At 40.9% G+C, this 24278-nt stretch overlaps 1 protein-coding gene across 1 annotated transcript in view; it reads left to right on the top strand.

The window, feature by feature from the left end:
• Positions 1-5371: 5371 nt before the first annotated feature.
• Positions 5372-24278, top strand: part of adam10a (ADAM metallopeptidase domain 10a) — a 126399-nt gene continuing 107492 nt past the window's right edge. The window contains exon 1 of the mRNA XM_034190072.1: positions 5372-5577. Coding sequence (XP_034045963.1) covers positions 5526-5577 — 52 coding nt within the window. The 5' untranslated portion in view covers positions 5372-5525. The remainder of the gene's footprint in view (positions 5578-24278) is intronic.

Below are 24278 nucleotides of genomic sequence, written 5' to 3'. Positions count from 1 at the left end.
CTAACCGGTTGTCCAACCGTATGACAAGATCGATAAGCCCGTCTAAATCCCGCGGTTCGTCCTTAGCCACCAGGTGCTCCCTGAGAACCAAAGACAGTCCGTTTACAAAGGCGGCGCGGAGGGCAGCGTTATTCCAGCCGGATCTCGCAGCCGCGATGCGGAAGTCGACTGCATAAACAGCTGCGCTCCGGCGCCCCTGTCTCATTGACAGTAGCACGGTTGAAGCGGTTTCTCCTCTATTAGGGTGATCGAACACGGTTCTGAGCCCCCTCACAAACCCATCGTATGTCAGAAGGAGCCGTGAATTCTGCTCCCAGAGCGCTGTAGCCCAAGCGCGTGCCTCACTGCGAAGCAGGTTTATGACATAAGCTACTTTACTAGCATCGGTCGCGTACATAACGGGACGCTGTGCGAAGACGAGCGAACACTGCATCAGAAAATCCGCGCACGTCTCCACACAGCCTCCGTACGGCTCTGGAGGGCTTATGTATGCTTCCGGGGAAGGAGGGAGAGGTCGTTGAACAACCAGTGGAACGTCAACGTTACGCACAGGATCTACGGGAGGGAGAGCCGCAGCGGCGCCCGGAGGATCCCGGTGAGGATCCGCTGCAACTCACCGATTACCCCTCCCGCGGACGCCTGCGCGTCCTGTTCTTCCATTGGCCGTTCAACAGCCGGTTGACGCCCCTCGGGATCCATGACGCTGGCCGAGATATCCTGTTGGGAAAGTGTAGGAACACGGACCCACAACAGGGGGCGCAAATGAACGGACAATGGAGTAAGTCAAAATAACAAAGCTTTACTGTTGTGAATGTGCACAACGAATACAACCAATCACAGCAATGGACAACAGTCAATTCACAAAAGTGTCGTGTGGGCAGGCTCGAAGATAGGAGACGCCTCTCCAAGGTAAAACCGGAACCACACGGCTTCCTCCGCCACAGGACCCCGGGAATACTGGAGCCGCCAAGTCCCGAACTCCCAGGTGGCCACTGCCTCCGCGTGTCGGACCTGGTACTGCTGGCGAGGAACAAAGGACAGTTAGATGGGGGCGCGTTTGCACCCAGGACTCCGAACAGCAGGGAAGTTACCTCCACCTCTCGTTGGAACAGTAATCCACAAACTAGCACAATCCAAAAAGATACACTCCGTAGCTTCGATACGTTACCTCTCTGGTAGAAACGATATCTCGGCAATGAGGTGGAGGTGCCGTCCTGCTGATATACCCCACAGATGATTGCCGTCAGCTGTCTCAGGTGATGGGTGACAGCTGTCACCGTAGCTGCTCACGTGAGGCGGCGGCGCCCTCTGGTGCCTGGAGCCCGAACTCCAGGCAGGGCGCCCTCTGGTGGTGGTGGGCCAGCAGTACCTCCTCTTCAGCAGCCCACACAACAGGCCACCTGGGGACTCGGGACTTGGCGGCTCCAGTATTCTCCGGGTTCGGTGGCGGAGTAAATCGTGTGGTTCCGGTTCTTCTCAGGACAGACGTCTTCTATCCTCGAGCCTGCCCACACGTCACCCTTGTGATTGACTGTTTGCAAAATTTCACATTCCTCTGTATTGTGGTTGTGCTCATTCACAACAGTAAAGTGTTCATATTCGACTCTTTCATTGTCCGTTCATTTACGCCCCCTGTTGTGGGTCCGTGTCACTACACTTTCCCAACAATATTTACATGTAACAATGTTCATTTATATGCATTGTCCCATTTCAAATAAACATATATATATATATATATATATATATATATATATATATATATATATATATATACGAGGTCTATTAGAAAAGTATCCGACCTTATTATTTTTTTCAAAAACCATATGGATTTGAATCACGTGTGATTACATCAGACATGCTTGAACCCTCGTGGGCATGCAAGAGTTTTTTCACGCCTGTCAGTTACGTCATTCGCCTGTGGGCAGTCTTTGAGTGAGGAGTGGCCCACCCTCTCGTCGATTTTTTTCATTGTTTAGGAATGGCTCAGAGACTGCTGCTTTGTTTGATCAAAATTTTTTCAAAACTGTAAGGCACAACTGAGTGGACACCATTCGATAAATTCAGCTGGTTTTCGATAAAAATTTTAACGGCTGATGAGAGATTTTGGTCTGGTAGTGTCGTCGTAAGGACGGCCCACGAGGCGGCAGTGTCTCGCCATTTCAAGTTGAAAACTTCCACATTTCAGGCTCTGTTGACCCAGTAAGTCGTCAGAGAACAGAGAACTTTCAGAAGAAGTTGGCATGAGGAGTTTATTCGGACATTCCATTGTTAACGGACATTTTGTAATGAAAGAACGTGCGGGCAGAGTCGCATGTCGGGCCGGACCCGACCGCGGGGGGTCGCAACAGGAAAAACACCTCCGTTGGAAACCTTAACGGGCAAGTTGGAACATGCCCAAGCTGTTAAACAATTTCTCAGTTACTCACTTGTTGAAAGCCATCAAAAGCCGCCTGAATTTTACAAATGGTTTTCAACACGGAGGTGTTTTCCTGTCGTGGCGCACACAGATTCGCCGAGTCATCACGGAAACGACTCGGCGAATTTGCGCGCACGTCTTTCATTAAAAAATGTCCTTAAACAGTGGAATGTCCGCATAAAGTCCTCATGACGGCCTCTTCTGAATCTTCTCTGTTCTCTCACGACGTCCTGGGTGAATTAATCCTTAAATTAGGATGTTTTCAGGTCGAAACAGGCCGACGACGGCGCCTGGAAGCGCTGCAGGATGTCCCGGTCCGTGGGAAGTCCTTACACCGACAGAAACACCCCATAATCTCTCATCAGCTGTTAAACTTTTCACCGAAAACCAGCTTAATTTCTCGAATAGTATCCACTTGGATATTCCTCACAGATCCAGAAAAATTTTTGATAAAGCAACGCGCACTGTCTGGAGCAGCATGTGAAACAAAGGAATTCAGCCGAGAGGGCGGGACCACATCTCACTCAAGGCCTGCCCACAGGGAAATGACGTCACCGACAAGCGTGAAAAAACTCACGCATGCGCACGAGGGTTCAAGCATGATTGGTGTAATCGCACGTCAATCAAATCCATATAGTTTTTTTTATAAAACTGCCGGTTAGTTTTATAAGATACCTCGTATATATGTCCTGGTATATGCATCTATCTATCTATCTATCTATCTATCTATCTATCTATCTATCTATCTATCTATCTATCTATCTATCTATCTATCTATCTATCTATCTATCTATCTATCTATCTATCTATCTATCTATCTATCTATCTATCTATCTATCTATCTATCTATCTATCTATCTGTCTATCTGTCTATCTGTCTGTCTGTCTGTCTGTCTGTCTGTCTGTCTGTCTGTCTGTCTGTCTGTCTGTCTGTCTGTCTGTCTATCTAATGTCAGGAGGATTTAATTGCACTGCTGATAAATGCATTTCCCTTTTAGACTTTTTTCCACCGGTAATTTCTGGTTTATGTGCTTCCCTGTCAAACAGATAGTCCCTAGTCTCCCATTTCTCCACGTACATCTAGAGATGTGTCACAAAAGGGCATCCAGTGTAAAACCTGGGCCAAATCAACATCCATATTGTTTACTGTTTCCACTGTGGTGAAACTGAGCAATAAATAGCTAAAAACAAACAAACAAACAAACAAAAAAGCCCACAATAAATAAATCATAAAAAATAGGAGCAGTTAAAAGAAATGTACTTCCCTGTGTTTCACAAGCATAGCATGCTCTGTCCTGGTTGCCATTAAGACCACTGTTGCTTCTGTCTGAATGTAGTGTTTGTACATGAAGCCTACATGAGCCTAGCAGTGGCCTCGTGGCCTCTAGGACCGAGCAACAACGCTTCGTAGATCACAAGCAAACAAAAGGCCTTACTTCAGATGTGCCTCTTTGAACAAGCCCATGCACTGTGCCAACACAATGACTTAAACAAATATATAAAAGAAAATGATTACGTCAAAAGATGGCAAAGCAGTCCAAAACTGCAGGTTCACTGGTCCTCACCTGTATCAATCAGAATCAAAAATTTCAAAGCGGCAGTAGTTTTTACAGAGTTACAGATGTATGTGTGTGGCTGCACCTGCACTGCCAAACACACAGCATCAAGGTGACTGCATAACAAGAACTGAACTGATAAATGTGCTTTGTGTTTATTTCATTTTACAAAGTGTATGTCTTTAGCAGTAAAATGTTCTATAATATAAATGATATGGGGTTATATAAAATATTCATCAATTGTTGACAAAATATATACATGTTCTATGTGTAGTATGTGTTTTCTAAATAACTATAACAACAAGAAAGCAGAATAATATCATCTGCTATTTGTTGGATGCTCCTCCAAGAACACGTGTTGGGTATATTTAGTTTGATATAGTTGGAATCTTTTCAGTAGAATATAGAGTAGAACAAATGAAACTTGGTTACATGTAATGCTGTAAACGGGACTACTCCTGATTATCTCAAATATAATAGAAATGGTCCAGAATTGGCATAATTGTAATATTAGGTCAAGAGGTTCTTCTTGTGTTGTGCCAAGAGTTAATGGTTTTGGAAAGTCATCTTTTATACATACAGGAATTTGTGCTTGTATTAATCTACCTCAGTCTGTGCAATCTAGCCAATCAGAGATATTTTTATGAGAGCAGTCAAGTAATTTTATGGAATGTTTTTTTTAAAATCAGTCTTGTGATGTTTTATATGCAATTTTCAATGTTTTATGATGTTAGTCTCTTCTTGTCTGTTGTCCTGAGGTATTTGTATTAAATTATTTATAATTTGTTGTCAATATTTTTATTACGTCTTAATACTTACAGCTGTGTAATCCTCAGCTATTTTGAACTGATTATGTTATTTTATACTTTGTTGATGCAGTTATCAAGAGGACCACATTGGAAATAAGTATGTTTCATACTTTATGTGTTATCCTTTGTGCTATTTATATATTGCATTTTATATGTCATTTTGCCAATCCATCCATCCATCCATCCATCCATCCATCCATCCATCCATCCATCCATCCATCCATCCATCCATCCATCCATAACATCAACAACAACAACATAATAATAATAACAACAACAACAACAACAACAACAATAATAATGATAATAATAATAATAATAATAACTATTCATCTGTAGTCACATTCAGCAGTAAAAACAATCTAGAAAGTTTGGACACTTACACACTAAATATAAATATATAGAATGGAGAAGGGCGATGTTTTTTTTTTAAAAGTCAGACACATTTCCCGTATCTACTAACATAGTGGGAGGGCGGGGCTTCCTTCCCTTTTCTCTAGAATAGGCGGTATCGAATCGGTAATCACGTGCTTATAAGCAAACCAAGCATTGACACTTTGCTTCGAACATTGTTTCACTCTAATTGACACACGCGTCGGAGCTTCAGCGTCAAAGGGAGGCAGTAGTAGCAGTTAGCAGGCTAACTAGGAAGGGCGGCTTTAAGTGGAAGAAAGAAAAACAAGAAGGTACAGCTGTTTCAGTGGAAAGCTTAGTCTGGTTACTTGTCTGACAGGGAAGATCGATATGCTATTTGTTAAGCTGATTTTTATGTTCTCTTGCCTACGAGAAATTCCAGGTAAGTTTGTGTTTAATTCACACAGCAGGTAAAGTGTTCAGTGATCGTCAGTGGAGGCTAATCGGATCAGACAGTTGTACTCTTGAATCTCTAAGTTGCTCGCTAGCTAGCTAGCTATAGTATATAGTTTTTTAAATGGAAATAAAAGCTAATATGTTACTAATTGTGTGTAAAATGGCCGAAGTTAGACAGCCCGTTTTGGCTGGTTGGTTAATTTAAAAATAAATAAAAATTGACAGATACAAGTTAATTTTGACAGCTGCAAGCTGGGTTATTACCACTAGAGCGGTGCCGCTATGCAGACGGGATGGAAAATATGTTGTCAGAAGTTAGGGAGTTGGTAGAAATGCACTGAATTTAAAACTACGTTTAACTCATACATAGTGGTATGCTAAAAGCTCCATGGTGTGTAACTCTTAACATTTCTTACTGATGCACCCAAAGCCTTAGACAGTGTATCTTGTAGAAATATGGAAACAAAAGGAAAATATTTATATATATTAAAAATAAAACACTGACTGTGGTGTTCTACACTATCTCGTACTAGTGGTGACTACAGGGAGCCATACCCTGTCTCACCCTTTAATGACTGATCACTGCCCAGCAGACAACTGATGATCAGTCACTCTCCACTCTGTTTAATACAAAAGCTCTCTTATAACAAAAATGTAGGCACATGAGTGAGTGGTTTAGTCCCATGGTTTCCAACCTGGGGTATGAGGACCCCCTACCCCAGGTGGGTACTAAAGATCACAGGGAGGTCGTGAGATTTTGTCAAAATTACATATGCACATGTTGACTTGGTCATGGTCACGTCACTATAATATCCCATATATGTTTCTGCCATCTGCTGAATGGTTTGTGGATGTTGGATGGATTATTAAAAATTACCAACAACTGCCATTGAACTTGTGTGTAGTTTATCTGCCATCTGATGAATACTGGCTACGTTGTGTGTTCTGTCATGATAGTTAGTAAATTGACTTATTGTATGATATATGAACTTGATCTTTATCATTTTTTGCTGAACTCGATATTACCTATTGTGTTTGCATGCATGGTTGTTTATATACAGATGCTATCAACATTTTAGCTACATAATGCTATGATAAGCAGAAAGGTTTTCACTACCGTTATAAGACTTGAGTGTAAGATGAATGAATGGAAGAAATATGCTGAGACATGTCACTTTTGGTTGCAGTCTTCTGGGTGTTGGAGTTTCATTATGCGCGAGTCTTAGCTCCCCCCGACACACACTCACACACAGCAGCCATGACCCAGGTGAAATGGACTTGTTTCATAGCTGCACTGCATAGCTCTTTCTGGGAATGTTTTGGGTTTAAGCCGAATAAGAGAAGCAAGTGGATTAACACAAACAAGCTGATATTTTGACTTTGTTTACAGCCTCTGTCAGTGTTTCATTCTGTACTTTAACATTTCCCATAATCCCCCTGCACTTCCCAGAATGCACCACGGTGCCACCAGAGTTCCGGCATCTCACAGCGCATGTAAACAATGGCAAAGCGAGGTTATGGATGGTGTCGATTCAGTGAGTTCACGAGCAATTATGCTGATGACACATTCTCTCAAGTTGAGAGGTTTATCTGGAAGAGGTGTAGCACCTGTGATGAACTTCTGCCATGCCCTGATGTTATCTTGTTGTTCATACTTCACGAGGTGTGTTTTACATTGTGCCCTAAACCGAAACTCTGCTGAAACCGACCTCTTGCGCGAGTCACCAACCGCGAGATGGTGCAAGATTCACAACTGCAAAACAGCGAATAGAGGTTTTTTTTTTTTTTCCTCTCAGGGCTGATGATACTGACAGGGGTTAAAATCAAAACAGCAAAAACTTCTCAAAGCCTGATGTGCGCTGTGTGGGGGGAAATGTGAGGCCGGTTGAAACACAAAAGTGAAAGTTACGTGATGTGCTCATTATTTAGGAAAGCCTAAGTCTTGCAAAGGTTGATCATGGTTAACGCTCAGTGCCAGCCCTATTCAGTTTGGCGCCCGAGGCAAGTGCCCCCACCCACTCATCCACACACTCACACAAGAAACTAAATCAGTCTGTTTTTTTTAATATAATAAAATGTCAAACAAGTCAATAAAACAGTTTAGAATGTAGAAACCTTGCGACTAGAAACCTAATGGCCCAGTCACACAGCACACAATGATTCCTGAACGAAGGGAAAAAGTAAAAAAACAAACAAACAAACAATTCGCTGAGAAAAGGTAATATCCTGTGAAGCAAGAGCACAAAAGGGATGAAAGAGGAACTTGACAAAACCGAAACTAACGATCTCAACGCTTTAAATGAAACGTGCCTGGAGCCAGCAGTCTGTGTTTGCATCTCTGAGTTCCAGGACTCGGCGCTGGGACGGAGCTCATAGCGCCTGAGTCCTGGATAAACTGCAAACAAGGTGTGGAGATCTGTGTGCACGTTGGTGGACCACCTGCTCTGTTTCCTCGTCCAGAACAAAAGAGTGATCATCCCCTTCATCATCAGAACCCTCACTGTCTGATGACATGCTGCGTGCTCCATCTTGCTCCAATTTAAACAAAACAACCCCCCCCCCCAAAAAAAAAACAAAACTTTGGTGTGCTGTGGTCACTGCTGTATTCCATTAATAAGCTATATGTATATATAGATTTATAACAGAAAACTGTCAAAACAGGGAATAAATGTGTACAGATGATTGAATATATCAGAGCAGTAAATTGATCAGTCCGTGTGAACGCACATTGACTCACGTGTGGTTATTCCACCAGCTGCAGCTGATTCACAATGTGAATTCTGCCTTCTGAAACAGCTCTTTATATTATCATTTGAATTATCTACCTGTTGCCACATGTGCGTAAGGGCTGGATTGTCATTCCTACACTCATATTGTTATATTTAATAAAAAATACTAAGCGCACGCAGGGGCTGCAGCTGTCGCTGCTGCTGCATTCAAGTACCATCGGAAATGAAACAACTTATTTGTTGTTTCAAATTCAGCAGTTGCTTGTGGCAAAATAATTGTATCCACACAAAAGATGAATTCTTCTCTAAGGTGCCTGAGTCCATTGAAGCTGACCCTCCCACCCAGATAAAAAAAATAGAAGCAAACAGGCTGAGTTTGCGCCGTAATTTCCAACAGTACATGAACGCAGCAGCAGCGCTCAGAAGCAGCTTCTGCATGGTGTGAAAACATTCAGCTGGTCGAACGAAGTCAAACTAAACAATAACGTTACAAAAACTAAACAAACAATTAAAAAAACATCAAGAATGACAGCAAAACGAAGCACGGACGAATTGAGGTTTTCGTTGCCTTTCGTTCAAATTTTTCAACAGTTTAAAAATCCAGACGAAGCGCCAGCTGCAGGAACAAAGCTGCGCAAAGGTTAAAGGAGACATGCAGTCAGATTTTTTGAACAAAAAATGACTTGCATTTACACATGAGATCCTTCTGAATGTAGTAAAGTAAATCTGCAAACCCATATCTGTCATTCAACAGAGAAATCTTCATTTGAAAATGACAAATTTACAGCTAACATTTAGCCCTCCGCAAGTTGTCCCTCTCATCATGGACACTGCCGAGACGTCACGAACAAGACCCTCTCCCAGCATGCATTGCGCCAGTTGTAATTTGTGGATTTACGTCAGTTTGCATCTGCACCTTTTTCTTGTCTTACACGGAAGGATCTACTTTTTTAAAACTTCATGTTGTCTTGCGGCACGTTTGGTGAGTACACATTTCTTTTATTTATGCTTGAAAATTATTTTGGGGACTTTTTCATACGCCCGTTTGAGTGGTGTCGCAATGAAAATCTACTGTCTTTCGCCTCCGGTACCATTGCGGGATATGGAGGCGAGACCTGCAAAGAATCCCAGTCATTAAAAATATATAAACCTCTCTCAGTGTCCATGGAGCTCTGGGGCTCTGATTGCCAAGATGTGTGGTGCTGTGGATTTTGCCGCAAGAAGTCTGTCCTTGCAGCAACAGGTGTACCGGCCGCTTCGCATTAAAACAGCGAGCGTAGCGGAGGCAGAGTGGGAGAGGAAGAACGGCGCCCGCTTTCGATGTCGTTGCTGATCTGAGCACACAGATCTGTATCTCACATTCATTGCAGCTTACTTTTGGATGTTGAAACCAGGACGTGTATAAGTAACATTACTAACAGATAAAATCATTTTCAGTGCGGGATCGGACTGAAGGCGGGAGCGCGTTGTCTTGCCCCTGACGTCATGGAAATGATACGGCTGTACAAACTGTTTTCACAGAGGGCTAAATTTTAGCTGCAAATTTGTCATTTTTAAACGAAGATTTCTCCGCTAAATTACAAATTTGGGCTTACAGATTTACTTTACTGCATTTACAAGGGTCTTATAAATACATATCAGCTATTTCTTTCTGAAATCTGACCACATTTATTTCAATGCAGGTCTACTTTAAACGATGCCAACAAAAGTCCAGATTTCTTGTTTCGTTAGGGCTTCGTTGCCCTTTAAGTGCCGTGTGACTGGGCCATAAAACCATCTCCTCGCTAAAATATCACCTGCTACAGTTTGGCTCCTTGTTTTCCTTGTAGAAAACTCATCTATGACATATTCATGTTAGTTGTTTTGAGACCACATAGTTTATGCTTAGATGCCTCAAAAGGACACCTGAAAAGAGGAGTCTGTGACACCATTAGGTGACTATTCTGCAATATATAGACACTGCCATGTGGAGGTGCCAGCACCAGGCGGATTTGAGGGGGTTAATGATGTGCGTAAATAAACACAGACATGAACTGTATAATACAAATAAGCTCACACCTATATTTTAGCTTTTTTTTTTTTTTTTGCTATTACAGGCAGGGAAAACTTAAGCTTTGCTGAACCACATGACATTTCCAGCCCACACTCACGCTTTTTTCATGCCCCATCACGAAATGAGTGACATTTTTGTGATGCGTTTTTTTTTTTTTTTTTTTTTTTTTAAATTCTCACTACCCCTAACTCTAACCATAATGTAAGTGTGTCCCTTCCCCTAACCAGTGGTGGGCACAGCTAACCAAAAAGTTAGCTTTGATAACAGATAATCAGCTACCTGAAAAGTTATCTTTTATAAAGCTAAACCAATAAAACACCCAAAAATTTATTGAAAGCTACAGCTAACCGATAACTTCTAGTATTGTCTCCGGTACACTTGCAACTACTAACAAGCTGATTTTGAGTTTTAACATCACGATCGCTTCTGGTAGCATCAAAGGCGACCACAGACCCAAACAATGAGTCAGCACTTCTGTCTTTGAGCGCCCTGCCCACTACTGGAAGTTTCTGTTTACTACGTAGCTTCCAGCAGTGAAGCAGTTGAGAAGAGCAGCGAAGCTCAAGTCTCTACTCAATAGCAGTGTTGCCATGAGGCGGAGGTCTTCGAAAAATAAAGCAGTGCTGACTTATGGTTTTGATTTATAAATAAAATTAATATCGATAGAATAATTCCATTCATGTCAATTCTGTCATTGTACAAAGTTAAAATGCAACATATCTTTTAATTTTAAATAATGCATTATTTCTGAAGTTTAACCAGAGAAATTGCACACGACGGTCCCGGCTCCACACAGCCATCCGTTTAGAAATGATGTGGTGGTTTCTGCCTCTCGATGGCGGCTCGGAGCGCAGCGCGCCGTGCGCCATTTGTGGGCTGTCCTTAAAGCTGTAGTAACACTCCTTATTCTCTGTGAAGCCCGTAAAATTTTCACCGAAAGTCAGATACATTTTTCGAATGGTTTCCAGCTGCCTGTCTCTAACTGTTTCGGAAAAATTCTGATGGGGGGAAAAAAGCCCAAATCATTCCGCCATTTCCTCGCAATGAAACAATGACGAGAGGGGTGGAGCAGTGCTCACTCAAAGCCTGCCCACAGGCGAATGATGCAACCGACAGACGTGGAAAAACTCACGCATGCGCACGAAGGTTCAAGCTTGGCTGACGTAAAAACATATGAATCAAATCCATATAGTTTTTGAAAAAAAATAAAAAGGTCCGTTACTTTTCTAACAGATCTCGTGTGTATGTGTATATATTTATAATATGAAAGCTTTGACGCATTGGGCTGACGCTTCCAGTGTGAAAGGCCCATTAGGGATTAGCAAACCATGGATGAAAGCATGATGGCACTGATGCAATGCAACGGGGGGGTCATTATTCATATTATTTTTGCTGTACCCGTATTTTTGGTCCTGTTTTTTCCTCCCCTGGGCACCAACATTTTGGTCTGTTTTGACTTTGTTGACTTTGTTGGAGGCTCGTTTGTGGTCAGAGGACAGAACACACACTGTGATATCTGGCTTGATGTGTTGGCATCAGAATTTTGGCTCTCTGTTGGGACTGTTTACACAGAGACTGCTACCTGCTGCTTTGGACTTGAATTAACAGTCTTTTTGAAGACTTTTTTACCTTTTTACTTTTTTTTTTTTTTTACTTTTTTACTGTGCTCCAACGCCTAAGGAAGACCTCTAACGGTCGAAACATCGCGACGGAGCACTTTTATCAGCTAACTTTCATCAGCGTTGGCAAGCTAACTAGCTTGCTAACGCTTTCGTTTTTTTTTATTTTTTATTTTATTTTATTTTTTTCTCTTTTAGCACTGTTGTCGTGCGTTGTCTGTGCTGCTCCACAGCGTGTTTGGTTGATTTTTGTTTTGTTTTAGCACCGTTGTCGTGCGTTCGCTGTTGTCGTGCGTTGCCTGTGCTGCTTCATGGCCTGTTTGGTGCCTTGATTGGGGCACTCCTTCTGCTGAATCACCTTTAAATTATTTACACATTATTCACTTCGTGTGTTTTTAGGAATCCGCTAGGTTGCGTAGCTACTAGCTCTTAGCCGATTTAGCATGGCGGCTTCTCCTGTCTCACCCGCACTTTTCTGCTCTGGGTGTGAAATGTTTAGTTATTCCTCGGCCTCCTTTAGCAGTAACGGTACTTGTAATAAGTGCAGCTTATTCGTAGCTTTGGAGGCCAGGCTGGGCGAATTGGAGACTCGGCTCCGCACCGTGGAAAATTCTACAGCTAGCCAGGCCCCTGTAGTCGGTGCGGACCAAGGTAGCTTAGCCGCTGCTAGTTCCCCCCTGGCAGATCCCAGGCAGTCGGGAAAGCAGGCTGACTGGGTGACTGTGAGGAGGAAGCGTAGCCCTAAACAGAAGCCCCGTGTACACCGTCAACCCGTTCACATCTCTAACCGTTTTTCCCCACTCGACGATACACTCGCCGAGGATCAAACTCTGGTTATTGGCGACTCTGTTTTGAGAAATGTGAAGTTAGCGACACCAGCAACCATTGTCAATTGTTTTCCGGGGGCCAGAGCAGGCGACATCGAAGGACATTTGAAATTGCTGGCTAAGGCTAAGCGTAAATTTGGTAAGATTGTAATTCACGTCGGCAGTAATGACACTCGGTTACGCCAATCGGAGGTCACTAAAATTAACATTAAATCGGTGTGTAACTTTGCAAAAACAATGTCGGACTCTGTTGTTTTCTCTGGGCCCCTCCCCAATCAGACCGGGAGTGACATGTTTAGCCGCATGTTCTCCTTGAATTGCTGGCTGTCTGAGTGGTGTCCAAAAAATGAGGTGGGCTTCATTGATAATTGGCAAAGCTTCTGGGGAAAACCTGGTCTTGTTAGGAGAGACGGCATCCATCCCACTTTAGATGGAGCAGCTCTCATTTCTAGAAATCTGGCCAATTTTCTTGGATCCTCCAAACTGTGACTGTCCAGCGTTGGGACCAGGAGGCAGAGCTGTGGTCTTATACACCTCTCTGCAGCTTCTCTCCCCCTGCCATCCCCTCGTTGCCCCATCCCCGTAGAGACGGTGCCTGCTCCCAGACCACCAATAACCAGCAAAAATCTATTTAAGCATAAAAATTCAAAAAGAAAAAATAATATAGCACCTTCAATTGCACCACAGACTAAAACAGTTAAATGTGGTCTATTAAACATTAGGTCTCTCTCTTCTAAGTCCCTGTTGGTAAATGATATAATAATTGATCAACGTATTGATTTATTCTGCCTAACAGAAACCTGGTTACAGCAGGATGAATATGTTAGTTTAAATGAGTCAACACCCCCGAGTCACACTAACTGTCAGAATGCTCGTAGCACGGGCCGTGGCGGAGGATTAGCAGCAATCTTCCATTCCAGCTTATTAATTAATCAAAAACCTAGACAGAACTTTAATTCATTTGAAAGCTTGTCTTAGTCTTGTCCATCCAAATTGGAAGTCCCAAAAACCAGTCTTATTTGTTATTATCTATCGTCCACCTGGTCGTTACTGTGAGTTTCTCTGTGAATTTTCAGACCTTTTGTCTGACTTAGTGCTTAGCTCAGATAAGATAATTATAGTGGGCGATTTTAATATCCACACAGATGCTGAGAATGACAGCCTCAACACTGCATTTAATCTATTATTAGACTCTATCGGCTTTGCTCAAAAAGTAAATGAGTCCACCCACCACTTTAATCATATCTTAGATCTTGTTCTGACTTATGGTATGGAAATAGAAGACTTAACAGTATTCCCTGAAAACTCCCTTCTGTCTGATCATTTTTTAATAACATTTACATTTACCCTGATGGACTACCCTGCAGTGGGGAATAAGTTTCATTACACTAGAAGTCTTTCAGAAAGCGCTGTAACTAGGTTTAAGGATATGATTCCTTCGTTATGTTCTCTAATGTCATATACCAACACAGAGCAGAGTAGCTACCTAAACTCTGTAAGGGAGATAGAGTATCTCGTCAATAGTTTTACATCCTCTTTGAAGACAACTTTGGATGCTGTAGCTCCTCTGAAAAAGAGAGCTTTAAATCAGAAGTGTCTGACTCCGTGGTATAACTCACAAACTCGTAGCTTATAGCAGATAACCCGTAAGTTGGAGAGGAAATGGCGTCTCACTAATTTAGAAGATCTTCACTTAGCCTGGAAAAAGAGTTTGTTGCTCTATAAAAAAGCCCTCCGTAAAGCTAGGACATCTTTCTACTCATCACTAATTGAAGAAAATAAGAATAACCTCAGGTTTCTTTTCAGCACTGTAGCTAAGCTGACAAAGAGTCAGAGCTCTATTGAGCTGAGTATTCCATTAACTTGAACTAGTAATGACTTCATGACTTTCTTTGCTAACAAAATTTTGACTATTAGAGAAAAAATTACTCATAACCATCCCAAAGATGTATCGTTATCTTTGGCTGCTTTCAGTGATGCCGGTATTTGGTTAGACTCTTTCTCTCCGGTTGTTCTGTCTGAGTTATTTTCATTGGTTGCTTTGTCCAAACCATCGGCATGTTTATTGGACCCCATTCCTGCCAGGCTGCTCAAGGAAGTCCTACCATTATTTAATGCTTCAATCTTAAATATGATCAATCTATCTTTATTAGTTGGCTATGTACCACAGGCCTTTAAGGTGGCAGTAATTAAACCATTACTTAAAAAGCCATCACTTGACCCAGCTATCTTAGCTAATTATAGGCCAATTTCCAACCTTCCTTTTCTCTCAAAGATTCTTGAGAGGGTAGTTGTAAAACAGCTAACTGATCACCTGCAGAGGAATGGTCTATTTGAAGAGTTTCAGTCAGGTTTTAGAATTCATCATAGTACAGAAACAGCATTAGTGAAGGTTACAAATGATCTTCTTATGGCTTCGGACAGTGGACTTATCTCTGTGCTTGTTCTGTTGGACCTCAGTGCTGCTTTTGATACTGTTGACCATAAAATTTTATTACAGAGATTAGAGCATGTCATAGGTATTAAAGGCACTGCGCTGCGGTGGTTTGAATCATATTTGTCTAATAGATTACAGTTTGTTCATGTAAATGGGGAATCTTCTTCACGGACTAAAGTTAATTATGGAGTTCCACAAGGTTCTGTGCTAGGACCAATTTTATTCACTTTATACATGCTTCCCTTAGGCAGTATTGCTTAAATTTTCATTGTTACGCAGATGATACCCAGCTTTATCTATCCATGAAGCCAGAGGATACACACCAATTAGCTAAACTGCAGGATTGTCTTACAGACATAAAGACATGGATGACCTCTAATTTCCTGCTTTTAAACTCAGATAAAACTGAAGTTATTGTACTTGGCCCCACAAATCTTAGAAGCATGGTGTCTAACCAGATCGTTACTCTGGATGGCATTTCCCTGATCTCTAGTAATACTGTGAGAAATCTTGGAGTCATTTTTGATCAGGATATGTCATTCAAAGCGCATATTAAACAAATATGTAGGACTGCCTTTTTGCATTTACGCAATATCTCTAAAATCAGAAAGGTCTTGTCTCAGAGTGATGCTGAAAAACTAATTCATGCATTTATTTCCTCTAGGCTGGACTATTGTAATTTATTATTATCAGGTTGTCCTAAAAGTTCCCTAAAAAGCCTTCAGTTGGTTCAGAATGCTGCAGCTAGAGTACTGACGGGGACTAGCAGGAGAGAGCATATCTCACCCGTGTTGGCCTCTCTTCATTGGCTTCCTGTTAATTCTAGAATAGAATTTAAAATTCTTCTTCTTACTTATAAGGTTTTGAATAATCAGGTCCCATCTTATCTTGGGGACCTCATAGTACCATATTACCCCATTAGAGCGCTTCGCTCTCAGACTGCGGGCTTACTTGTAGTTCCTAGGGTTTGTAAGAGTAGAATGGGAGGCAGAGCCTTCAGCTTTCAGGCTCCTCTGTCTCCAGATCAGGGAGACAGATACCCTCTCTACTTTTAAGATTAGGCTTAAAACTTTCCTTTTCACTAAGGCTTATAGTTAGGGCTGGATCGGGTGACCCTGGACCATCCCTTGGTTATGCTGCTTTAGACGTAGATTGTGGGGGGGGGTTCCCATGATGCACTGTTTCTTTCTCTTTTTGCTCCGTATGCATCACTCTGCATTTAATCATTAGTGATCGATCTCTGCCCCCCTTCACGGCATGTCTTTTTCCTGTTTTTTTCCCTCAGCCCCAACCAGTCTCAGCAGAAGACTGCCCCTCCCTGAGCCTGGTTCTGCTGGAGGTTTCTTCCTGTTAAAAGGGAGTTTTTCCTTCCCACTGTTGCCAAGTGCTTGCTCATAGGGGGTCGTTTTGACCGTTGGGGTTTTTTATAATTATTGTATGGCCTTGCCTTACAATATGGAGCGCCTTGGGGCAACTGTTTGTTGTGATTTGGCGCTATATAAGAAAAAAGTTGATTGATTGATTGATTGTTATTCACATAGTTAATCGCGACCCAGTGCCAGACAGTTTGAGCCGTCTTTTTTTTTTTTTTTTTTTTTTTTTTTTTTTTTGAGAATGGCTCCGCTCATCAGACACTTTGGGGGGGGGGAGGAAAGTATTATCATCATTATTATTTTATAGCCTTTGCTATGCAGTTAAATCAATGTAAGTCCCTTCGGCTGCTCCCTTGTTTTGTACTCGGGGTCGCCACAGCATATCCAAGGTGGATCTGCATGTTGAATTGGCACAAGTTTTATGCCGGATGCCCTTCCTGACGCAACTCCACATTCCATGGAGAAATGTGGTAGGGATGGGATTCCAACCGGGAACCTTCCACACTGAAACACTATGCAGTTAAATCAATATGAGCTTATATTTATTTTATATTGAATAGTATTAGCAGTAACTAGTACTTTATAGTAACTAGTATTAGCATAAGAATAGTGAAAATTTACTTCCCCCCCATTTGTGGCCCATGCCCTTAGCACTTTTCTATACTCCCTATAGGCCCGGACCGGGTATGTTAATGCTGCCTTTGTTTGTTCAAGTGTGTGTTTGTTTTTAACAAAGTCAGAGAATCTATTTTAGTTGTGGTATTATTTTGGATTTTTCAATGTCTGAATATTCTTAAGAATTCATTGCTTCTTAAAAGGGTGTACTTGCATTACCTGTGGAATAAAATATTTGTAAAATGACAAGAATATATGTTATCACAATTTTATTTCTGGGATAATATATTATTCAACAATAATGCTTATTGTAGCAGACCTACCAGCAGTTTGACTTGTATTTCAAAATTCTGGTGGGGTATTATAGGAAAGTAGAGGAGATTCAAAATGTTGAAATGCATGCCCCCTCCAAAGAAACAAAACAAAAACACAAGAAGTGATTAAACAAGCTGACAACTATTTCAAAAGTTGGCATCATCCTCAGCATGACAACCACTGGTGATTGCTATAGCTACAAAACACTGTACTGCATTCAGTGATGTTACACATGAGCCTACCTAACAGGGTAGGCTCACATGTGTGTGTATATGTGAGAGAGAATGTATAATTCTCATAATTGCAACGTCCTTTCAGCATCAGATGGAAAAAGATAAGGGAAATTACCACTTATTTCAAGACAAAGTCTGGATTTTGTTTATCCAGACCAGGTTTTTACAAAGTTGTTGTTATATTATAATTAGAGTTTATGTCCTCTGTTATAAGGAAACCTATGGTGACAGTTTTCACCATCTTGGTGTCTGAACTGAAAATATACCAGTGGATAGTAAGAACAATTATTTTTCATCCTGTAACATTTTCCTGAATTTTCTTTTTTAAGACTTAGGACAATGGTGTTGGTAGGACTTTGAACTCTGTGTGCTCCCTGTCAGCAGAGGATGGAGGACATCATGTGCTATTCCTATCTGTCTTCCTGTCAACATCAAAACTCTGTTGTTTACAGATTACAATGTTTTTTGTGCAAAGATTTCCCCTGGCTCAACAAATCAAGATGATTGTGGTAGTAATGTGAATTTTATTTTTTAAACTTTGTGACATTCTTTTATATCAATATTGACATTTTTGTGCTATCTGAACTGATTTTTTCCTGGCAGAAGTATGCAGTGTCAGAGTGTGCCTTCTAGTTGTTAGGGGTGTAAATCAGAGGCTTCATCATAATATAGTGTTTATATTGATACTTTGTTCAGTGATGGTATTGACTGATATTACAAAGTCTTTCACAATGCATTTATGATTAATTTAGGTTCAGGGACCCTGTAGTTGATTTGAGAGAATAGCCCCCTCTCCATTTAACACAGTCAGTTGGATAAAAATCAATTTCAAAATAAAGATGACAATAGTTTTTAGTTTGCTTCAATCATATTGGCTTGTTAATCATTAAATTTACATGGGTTCAGATGGATCGTTACACCCATTAACCTATATTACTGAAATGGATAGATGTGTTTTTCAGGTGTGCAACAGAGCTGCAATTGCAAAGTGTTGAACAAGAGACCGGGAAAGAAGCAGATCCTACTCAATGTGAAATTTATGTGGTTAAAGCCAGATTATTAGACACTAGCGTGTTGCCCGTGGGGATCCACAGGCTCTAGGTTGGGTAGTATTATAAAATACAGGGTTCTTCTCAGAACTTTTTAGTATAGTGGTGCTATTGCCATTATCACCTGGGGAAGTAGGTCCTCCAGGAGAGGAAGCTCTAGCATGTTGACTGTTTCAAGTACAAATGGAGGCCATTTCCTGCAACTTCAGCCTTCGGTCTTTTCTAAAAATACAATTTAAGAGACATAAGATAATCTCCAACACCAAGTTCTTCTTATGATAGAATGCTTTTTATTGCACAATATATAACTATCTACACTCTAAATATACCAAATGGCTCTGAAATTAACTTAATTAGACCATGATATTCTTACCTTTTACATGTAAAGTTGGAAAGATATTCAAAGATTCGACTTTATGGAATCAATAACTTCAAAACGAATCGCTGTTGTAAATCATATGATACCTCTTTCCAAACATTGTAATACAGAAAACAAGCTGCAGCCGACCAAACCAGACAGGGTTATTCCTTTCTGGTTCTGTAATCCTTACCAGGCTAACTCTCATCCATCAGGTCAGTGCATGGTGCCGTTGTCTGTAGTGAGACCGAGGAGTCTATTACAGTCTCATCCAGGGGGTAGTCCCCAGTCAAAGCCGGTACACATTTACAGCTGTGTGGACTTGGACAATGCAAATCAAGTGTCTTGTCCAAGGGCACAGATGTGCAGCTTTAAGTGGACACACCTGGAATCAAACCCCAGTCTGTAAGTTGGTAGTTCGACTCAGTGCTGTACTCTTTCTGTATTACAAACAAGCAAAAAACCTTTTGAGCTCACAACAGATTCAACATGGATCTACAGGTTGATTTGGCACATTTTACGCCGGATGTCCTTCCTTATACAACTCCACATTACATGTAGAAAGAGCACTGGTGGTCTTGAACCAGGAACCTTCTGATTTTGAAGCAAGTGAACAAATCGCTTGGCTATGATGTTATTGTATGTCTACAATAACATTGTGATCATTGTTTCAACGATGTGCATGCTGACGTTGAGTATTTAAGTTTCTGTTTGAAGCAGAGCAATGTTGATACAACCCCAATTCCAATGAAGTTGTGACGTTGTGTAAAATGTAAATAAAAACACAATACAGTGATTTGCAAATCCTCTTCAACCTCTATTCAATTGAATACACCACAAAGACAAGATATTTAATGTTCAAACTGATGGACTCTTTTTGTGCAAATATTTGCTCATTTTGAAATGGATTCCTGCAACACATTTCAAAAAAGTTGGGACGGGGCAACCAAAAGACTGGGAAAGTTGATAATTGCTCAAAGAACACCTAATTGGAAACAGGTGAGTGTATGATTGGGTATAAAAGGAGCATCCTCAAAAGGCTCAGCCATTCACAAGCAAAGATGGGGCGAAGATCACCACTTTGTGAACAGCTGCATGAAAAAATAGTTCAACAGTTTAAGAACAATGTTTCTCAATGTTTAATTGCAAGCAATTTAGGGATTCCATCATCTACAGTCCATAATATAATCGGAAGATTCAGAGAATCTGGAGAACTTTCTACAAGTATGGGGCAAGACCGAAAACCAACATTTAATGCCCGTTACCTTTGATCCCTCAGGTGGCACTGCATTAAAAACCGACATCATTGTGTAAAGGATCTTACCACGTGAGCTCAGAACACTTTAGAAAAACATTGTCAGTTAACACAGTTCGCCGCTACATCTACAAGTGCAAGTTAAAACTCTAACATGCAAAGCGAAAGCCATACATCAACAACATCCAGAAACGCCACCGCCTTTTTTGGGCCTGAGCTCATTTGAAATGAACAGATGCAAAGTGGAAAAGTGTGGTGTGGTCTGATGAGTCCACATTTCAAATTGTTTTTGGAAATCATGGCCATCATGTCCTCCTGACAAAAGAGGAAAACAACCATCCAGATTGTTACCAGCGCAAAGTTCAAAAGCCAGCATCTGTGATGGTATGGGGGTGTGTTACTGCCCATGGCATAGGCAACTTACACATCTGTGATGGCACCATCAGTGCTGAAAGGTACATCCAGGTTTTAGAGCAACACATGCTGCCATCCAAGTGTCTTTTTCAGGGACATCCATGCTTATTTCAGCAAGACAATGCCAAGCCACATTCTGCACGTGTTACAACAGCGTGGCTTCATAGTAAAAGAGTGCGGTTACTAGAGTGGCCTGCCTGCAGTCCAGACCTGTCACCCATTGAAAATGTGTGGCGCATTATGAAGTGCAAAATATGACAATGGAGACCCCGGACTGTTGAACAACTGAAGTTGTACATCAAGCAAGAATGGGAAAGAATTCCACCTGCAAAGCTTCAATAATTAATGTCCTCAGTTCCCAAATGCTTATTGAGTGTTAGAAGGAAAGGTGACGTAACACAGTGGTAAACATACCACTGTCCCAGCTTTTTTGAAACGTGTTGCAGGCATCCATTTCAAAATGAGCAAATATTTGCACAAAAACAGTAAAATTTATCAGTTTGAACATTAAATATCTTGTCTTTGTGGTGTATTCAATTTAATATAGGTTGAAGAGGATTTGCAAATCATTGTATTCTGTTTTTATTTACATTTTACATAACGTCCCAACTTCATTGGAATTGGAGTTGTAGTTTGGGCAGTTTTGAATTTTATTTCACAGGTGAGAGGCGGTTTTGAACAACCTTTGCAATGTAAATCATCAGCTACATCTGGTAACTTTGCTGCAGATTCACAATCACATAATGTCTTGCTAGCAGCGTCACACTGTCTTAATGATGATGAAAACCTATGAGGGGTAAAGGAAACGCGCAAACACCTTCAGCCTTGCAAACTACTGCTGAAGATTTAGTTGCTCAGCCTCTCTAGTGAAGGTGGATTGGATTTGAAAAGACTGTTGCTAAAAAAACAGGTCTCCCAAATCTGTTGCCTTTAAAAAAAAATAAAACCAAAAATGAGGAATCGGAGAGTTCTGACATCCATCAAGAGTTTACGAGGACTCAAAATAAAAGATGTGATTTACATCGTGACCCGGCTTTTACCTGGATCCGGATTCAGGTTAATTTATTCCAGAAATGTCAAAAACCACATGAGCAAAACATTATAAATTCACCCACATCTACATATCTTTAACACTAAAGAGATTTAAATATATCTATACATACATACATACCTACATATAAACAAATTTGCATATTCCACAATACAGTAATTGAAAACTGATGCAGAATTGTCTGACTGATCAAGATGCAATCTGATAATTCTCAAGTTGAAAGAAAAGTGTCTTCCTGATCTTGGTTTTACATCGTGATGTCATATCCGTGAAGTAGTTTTGATGTAATCCTCAAAATCCGACAAAGCGAAGTGTACAAATTGAAATTTGGATCACCTCCAAAATTCACTGGAGTCTTCCATGGCCGAAAATCTGTGTGGTGCAAATTTGGTGAGAATCCGTGAAGTATTTTTTTATTTTTTACATAATCCTTCAAAGCCTATTTGAAGTGAAATCTTAATCATGGTGTCGCAGACCGAAAGGTTCCCCCCTAAAAATTGAGCTGCCCTCCCTTCACTGTGCATGCGTCATTCCGGAGCATCAGCAGCGTCCTTTCTGAGCGTCATTAGCAGTTCACTGATTATCACCTTGTTTCTGCTTAAAACTGCACTCCAGTCATCTGTCTCAGCGACAGATATCTGAAGCTTTTGTACAACAATCATTTCCACATAAATTCAGCATTATTTCATAATAAAAGATGGGGGAAGGATCAGAGCGCCGTAGTAGCACGTTCGAGTCTGACGTCCTGCTGCTGCGCCTACATAATTTTGGGGCGTCAGTAGTGATTCACCGATTATCGCCTTGTTTCTGCTTAAAACTGACTCGAATGATTTAAGAGGTTTTATTTTGTCATCTGATGGTTAGTAATCACATTCTTCCCTTTGATTGCGTTGGGTGTAGAGAATCGGTCTCAGATGCATGCGGCGTGAAGGCAGGGTGGACCAATTTTTAGAAAGGACCGTTTGGTCAGCAACTCCGGATCACTCCCAAAATTTAAATTTAAAATTTTAAATTAGCTAAGGTGCCTGCGCAACACACTGGCAAACTTTAGCTGATCCAAGTAATATTTGTGATCTGAAGTTTTTACTTTAGTTCTTAGGTTTGAAGGAAATAAAAGCCATTTTTTTTAAACATTGTGTTCTTTAATGTCATTTGTAAGCAACAATTAATGCCTGAGTACCAAGACTTTCACAAACACAATTTTGAAGAATATCATCTAATTATCAGTGTAGTCAGTCACAAAAATATCAAGACATTATTTTGTCTGTGTTGCACACTCCTACACCATGCTGTGATACATCTTAATATCTAGAAAGAAAGTAGCAGTGGTGGGCACAGATAACCATATATGAACTTTGATAACAGATAATCAGATAACTGAAAGGTTATCTTTGATAAAGATAAAACGATAAACTCCCCAAAAATATATCGGAAGTTACAGATAACCAATAAATTCCAGTATTGTCTCCGGTACGCTTACAACTACTAACAAGCTGATTTTGACTTTTAACACCACAATCGCTTTTGGAAGCATCAAAAGCAACAACAGACCCAAACAATGAGTCAACAATTCTGTCTTTGAGCGTCCTGCTTTCTGCTGAAAGCTTCTGTTTACTACATCGCTTCCAGCACAGAAGTAACTGAGAGAAGCCACACAGCTCAATTCTCTACCCAGTCACAGCACTGCTGTCAGGTGGAGGTCTTGGAAAATAAAGCCCTGCTGAGTTATGGTTTGGTGTATAAATGAATACTGATAGAATAACTCCATTAATGTCAGTTCTGTCATTTGTGCAAAGTTAAGATATAACGTATATCTTTTAATGTTGAATAATGCACTAATTCTGAAGTTTTGTAACAAACACAGACAGATGGCATTCTGGGTAAAATGTGCCTCTGCTCACACTGATTGGATGATTCATTCTATGTAAACCAACACGTTAATGTCAGGTGTGTCGTGTGCTGGTGTTTACAGATAAATGTGCTTTTGTAAAATATGCCATTTTTTATTTGTAAAAAAAGGCATTTTCACACACAAAAAAAGCTAAGTTGTAATTAGATAACCGTCTGATATAACCGGTGTCAAAATAAATATTGATGTATCCCATAATCCCTTGGGCGCCAGAGAGTCGCTGCACTCAAACAACATATACAGAATCCACTTGACGACAATTGTAAATTAATATTATACTACAAAATGTAATTTTTTTTAATGCTTTTATCACGTTAATAAGAAACTGCATGCATGATACCCTGAAAACTTGCTAAAACAATTATAACAAATAATCCGTGTCTGCTACGTTTAATCTGCGTGGAGTTTAATAAACGCAACCCGAATTTCAGACATCTTATATATATTAGT

Source organism: Thalassophryne amazonica, chromosome 2 (genome assembly GCF_902500255.1).
Source record: "Thalassophryne amazonica chromosome 2, fThaAma1.1, whole genome shotgun sequence".
NCBI classification, from domain to species: Eukaryota; Metazoa; Chordata; class Actinopteri; order Batrachoidiformes; family Batrachoididae; genus Thalassophryne; species Thalassophryne amazonica.
The sequence above is the reverse complement of the archived record's forward strand: the minus strand, read 5'-3'. Positions and strand labels throughout refer to the sequence as shown.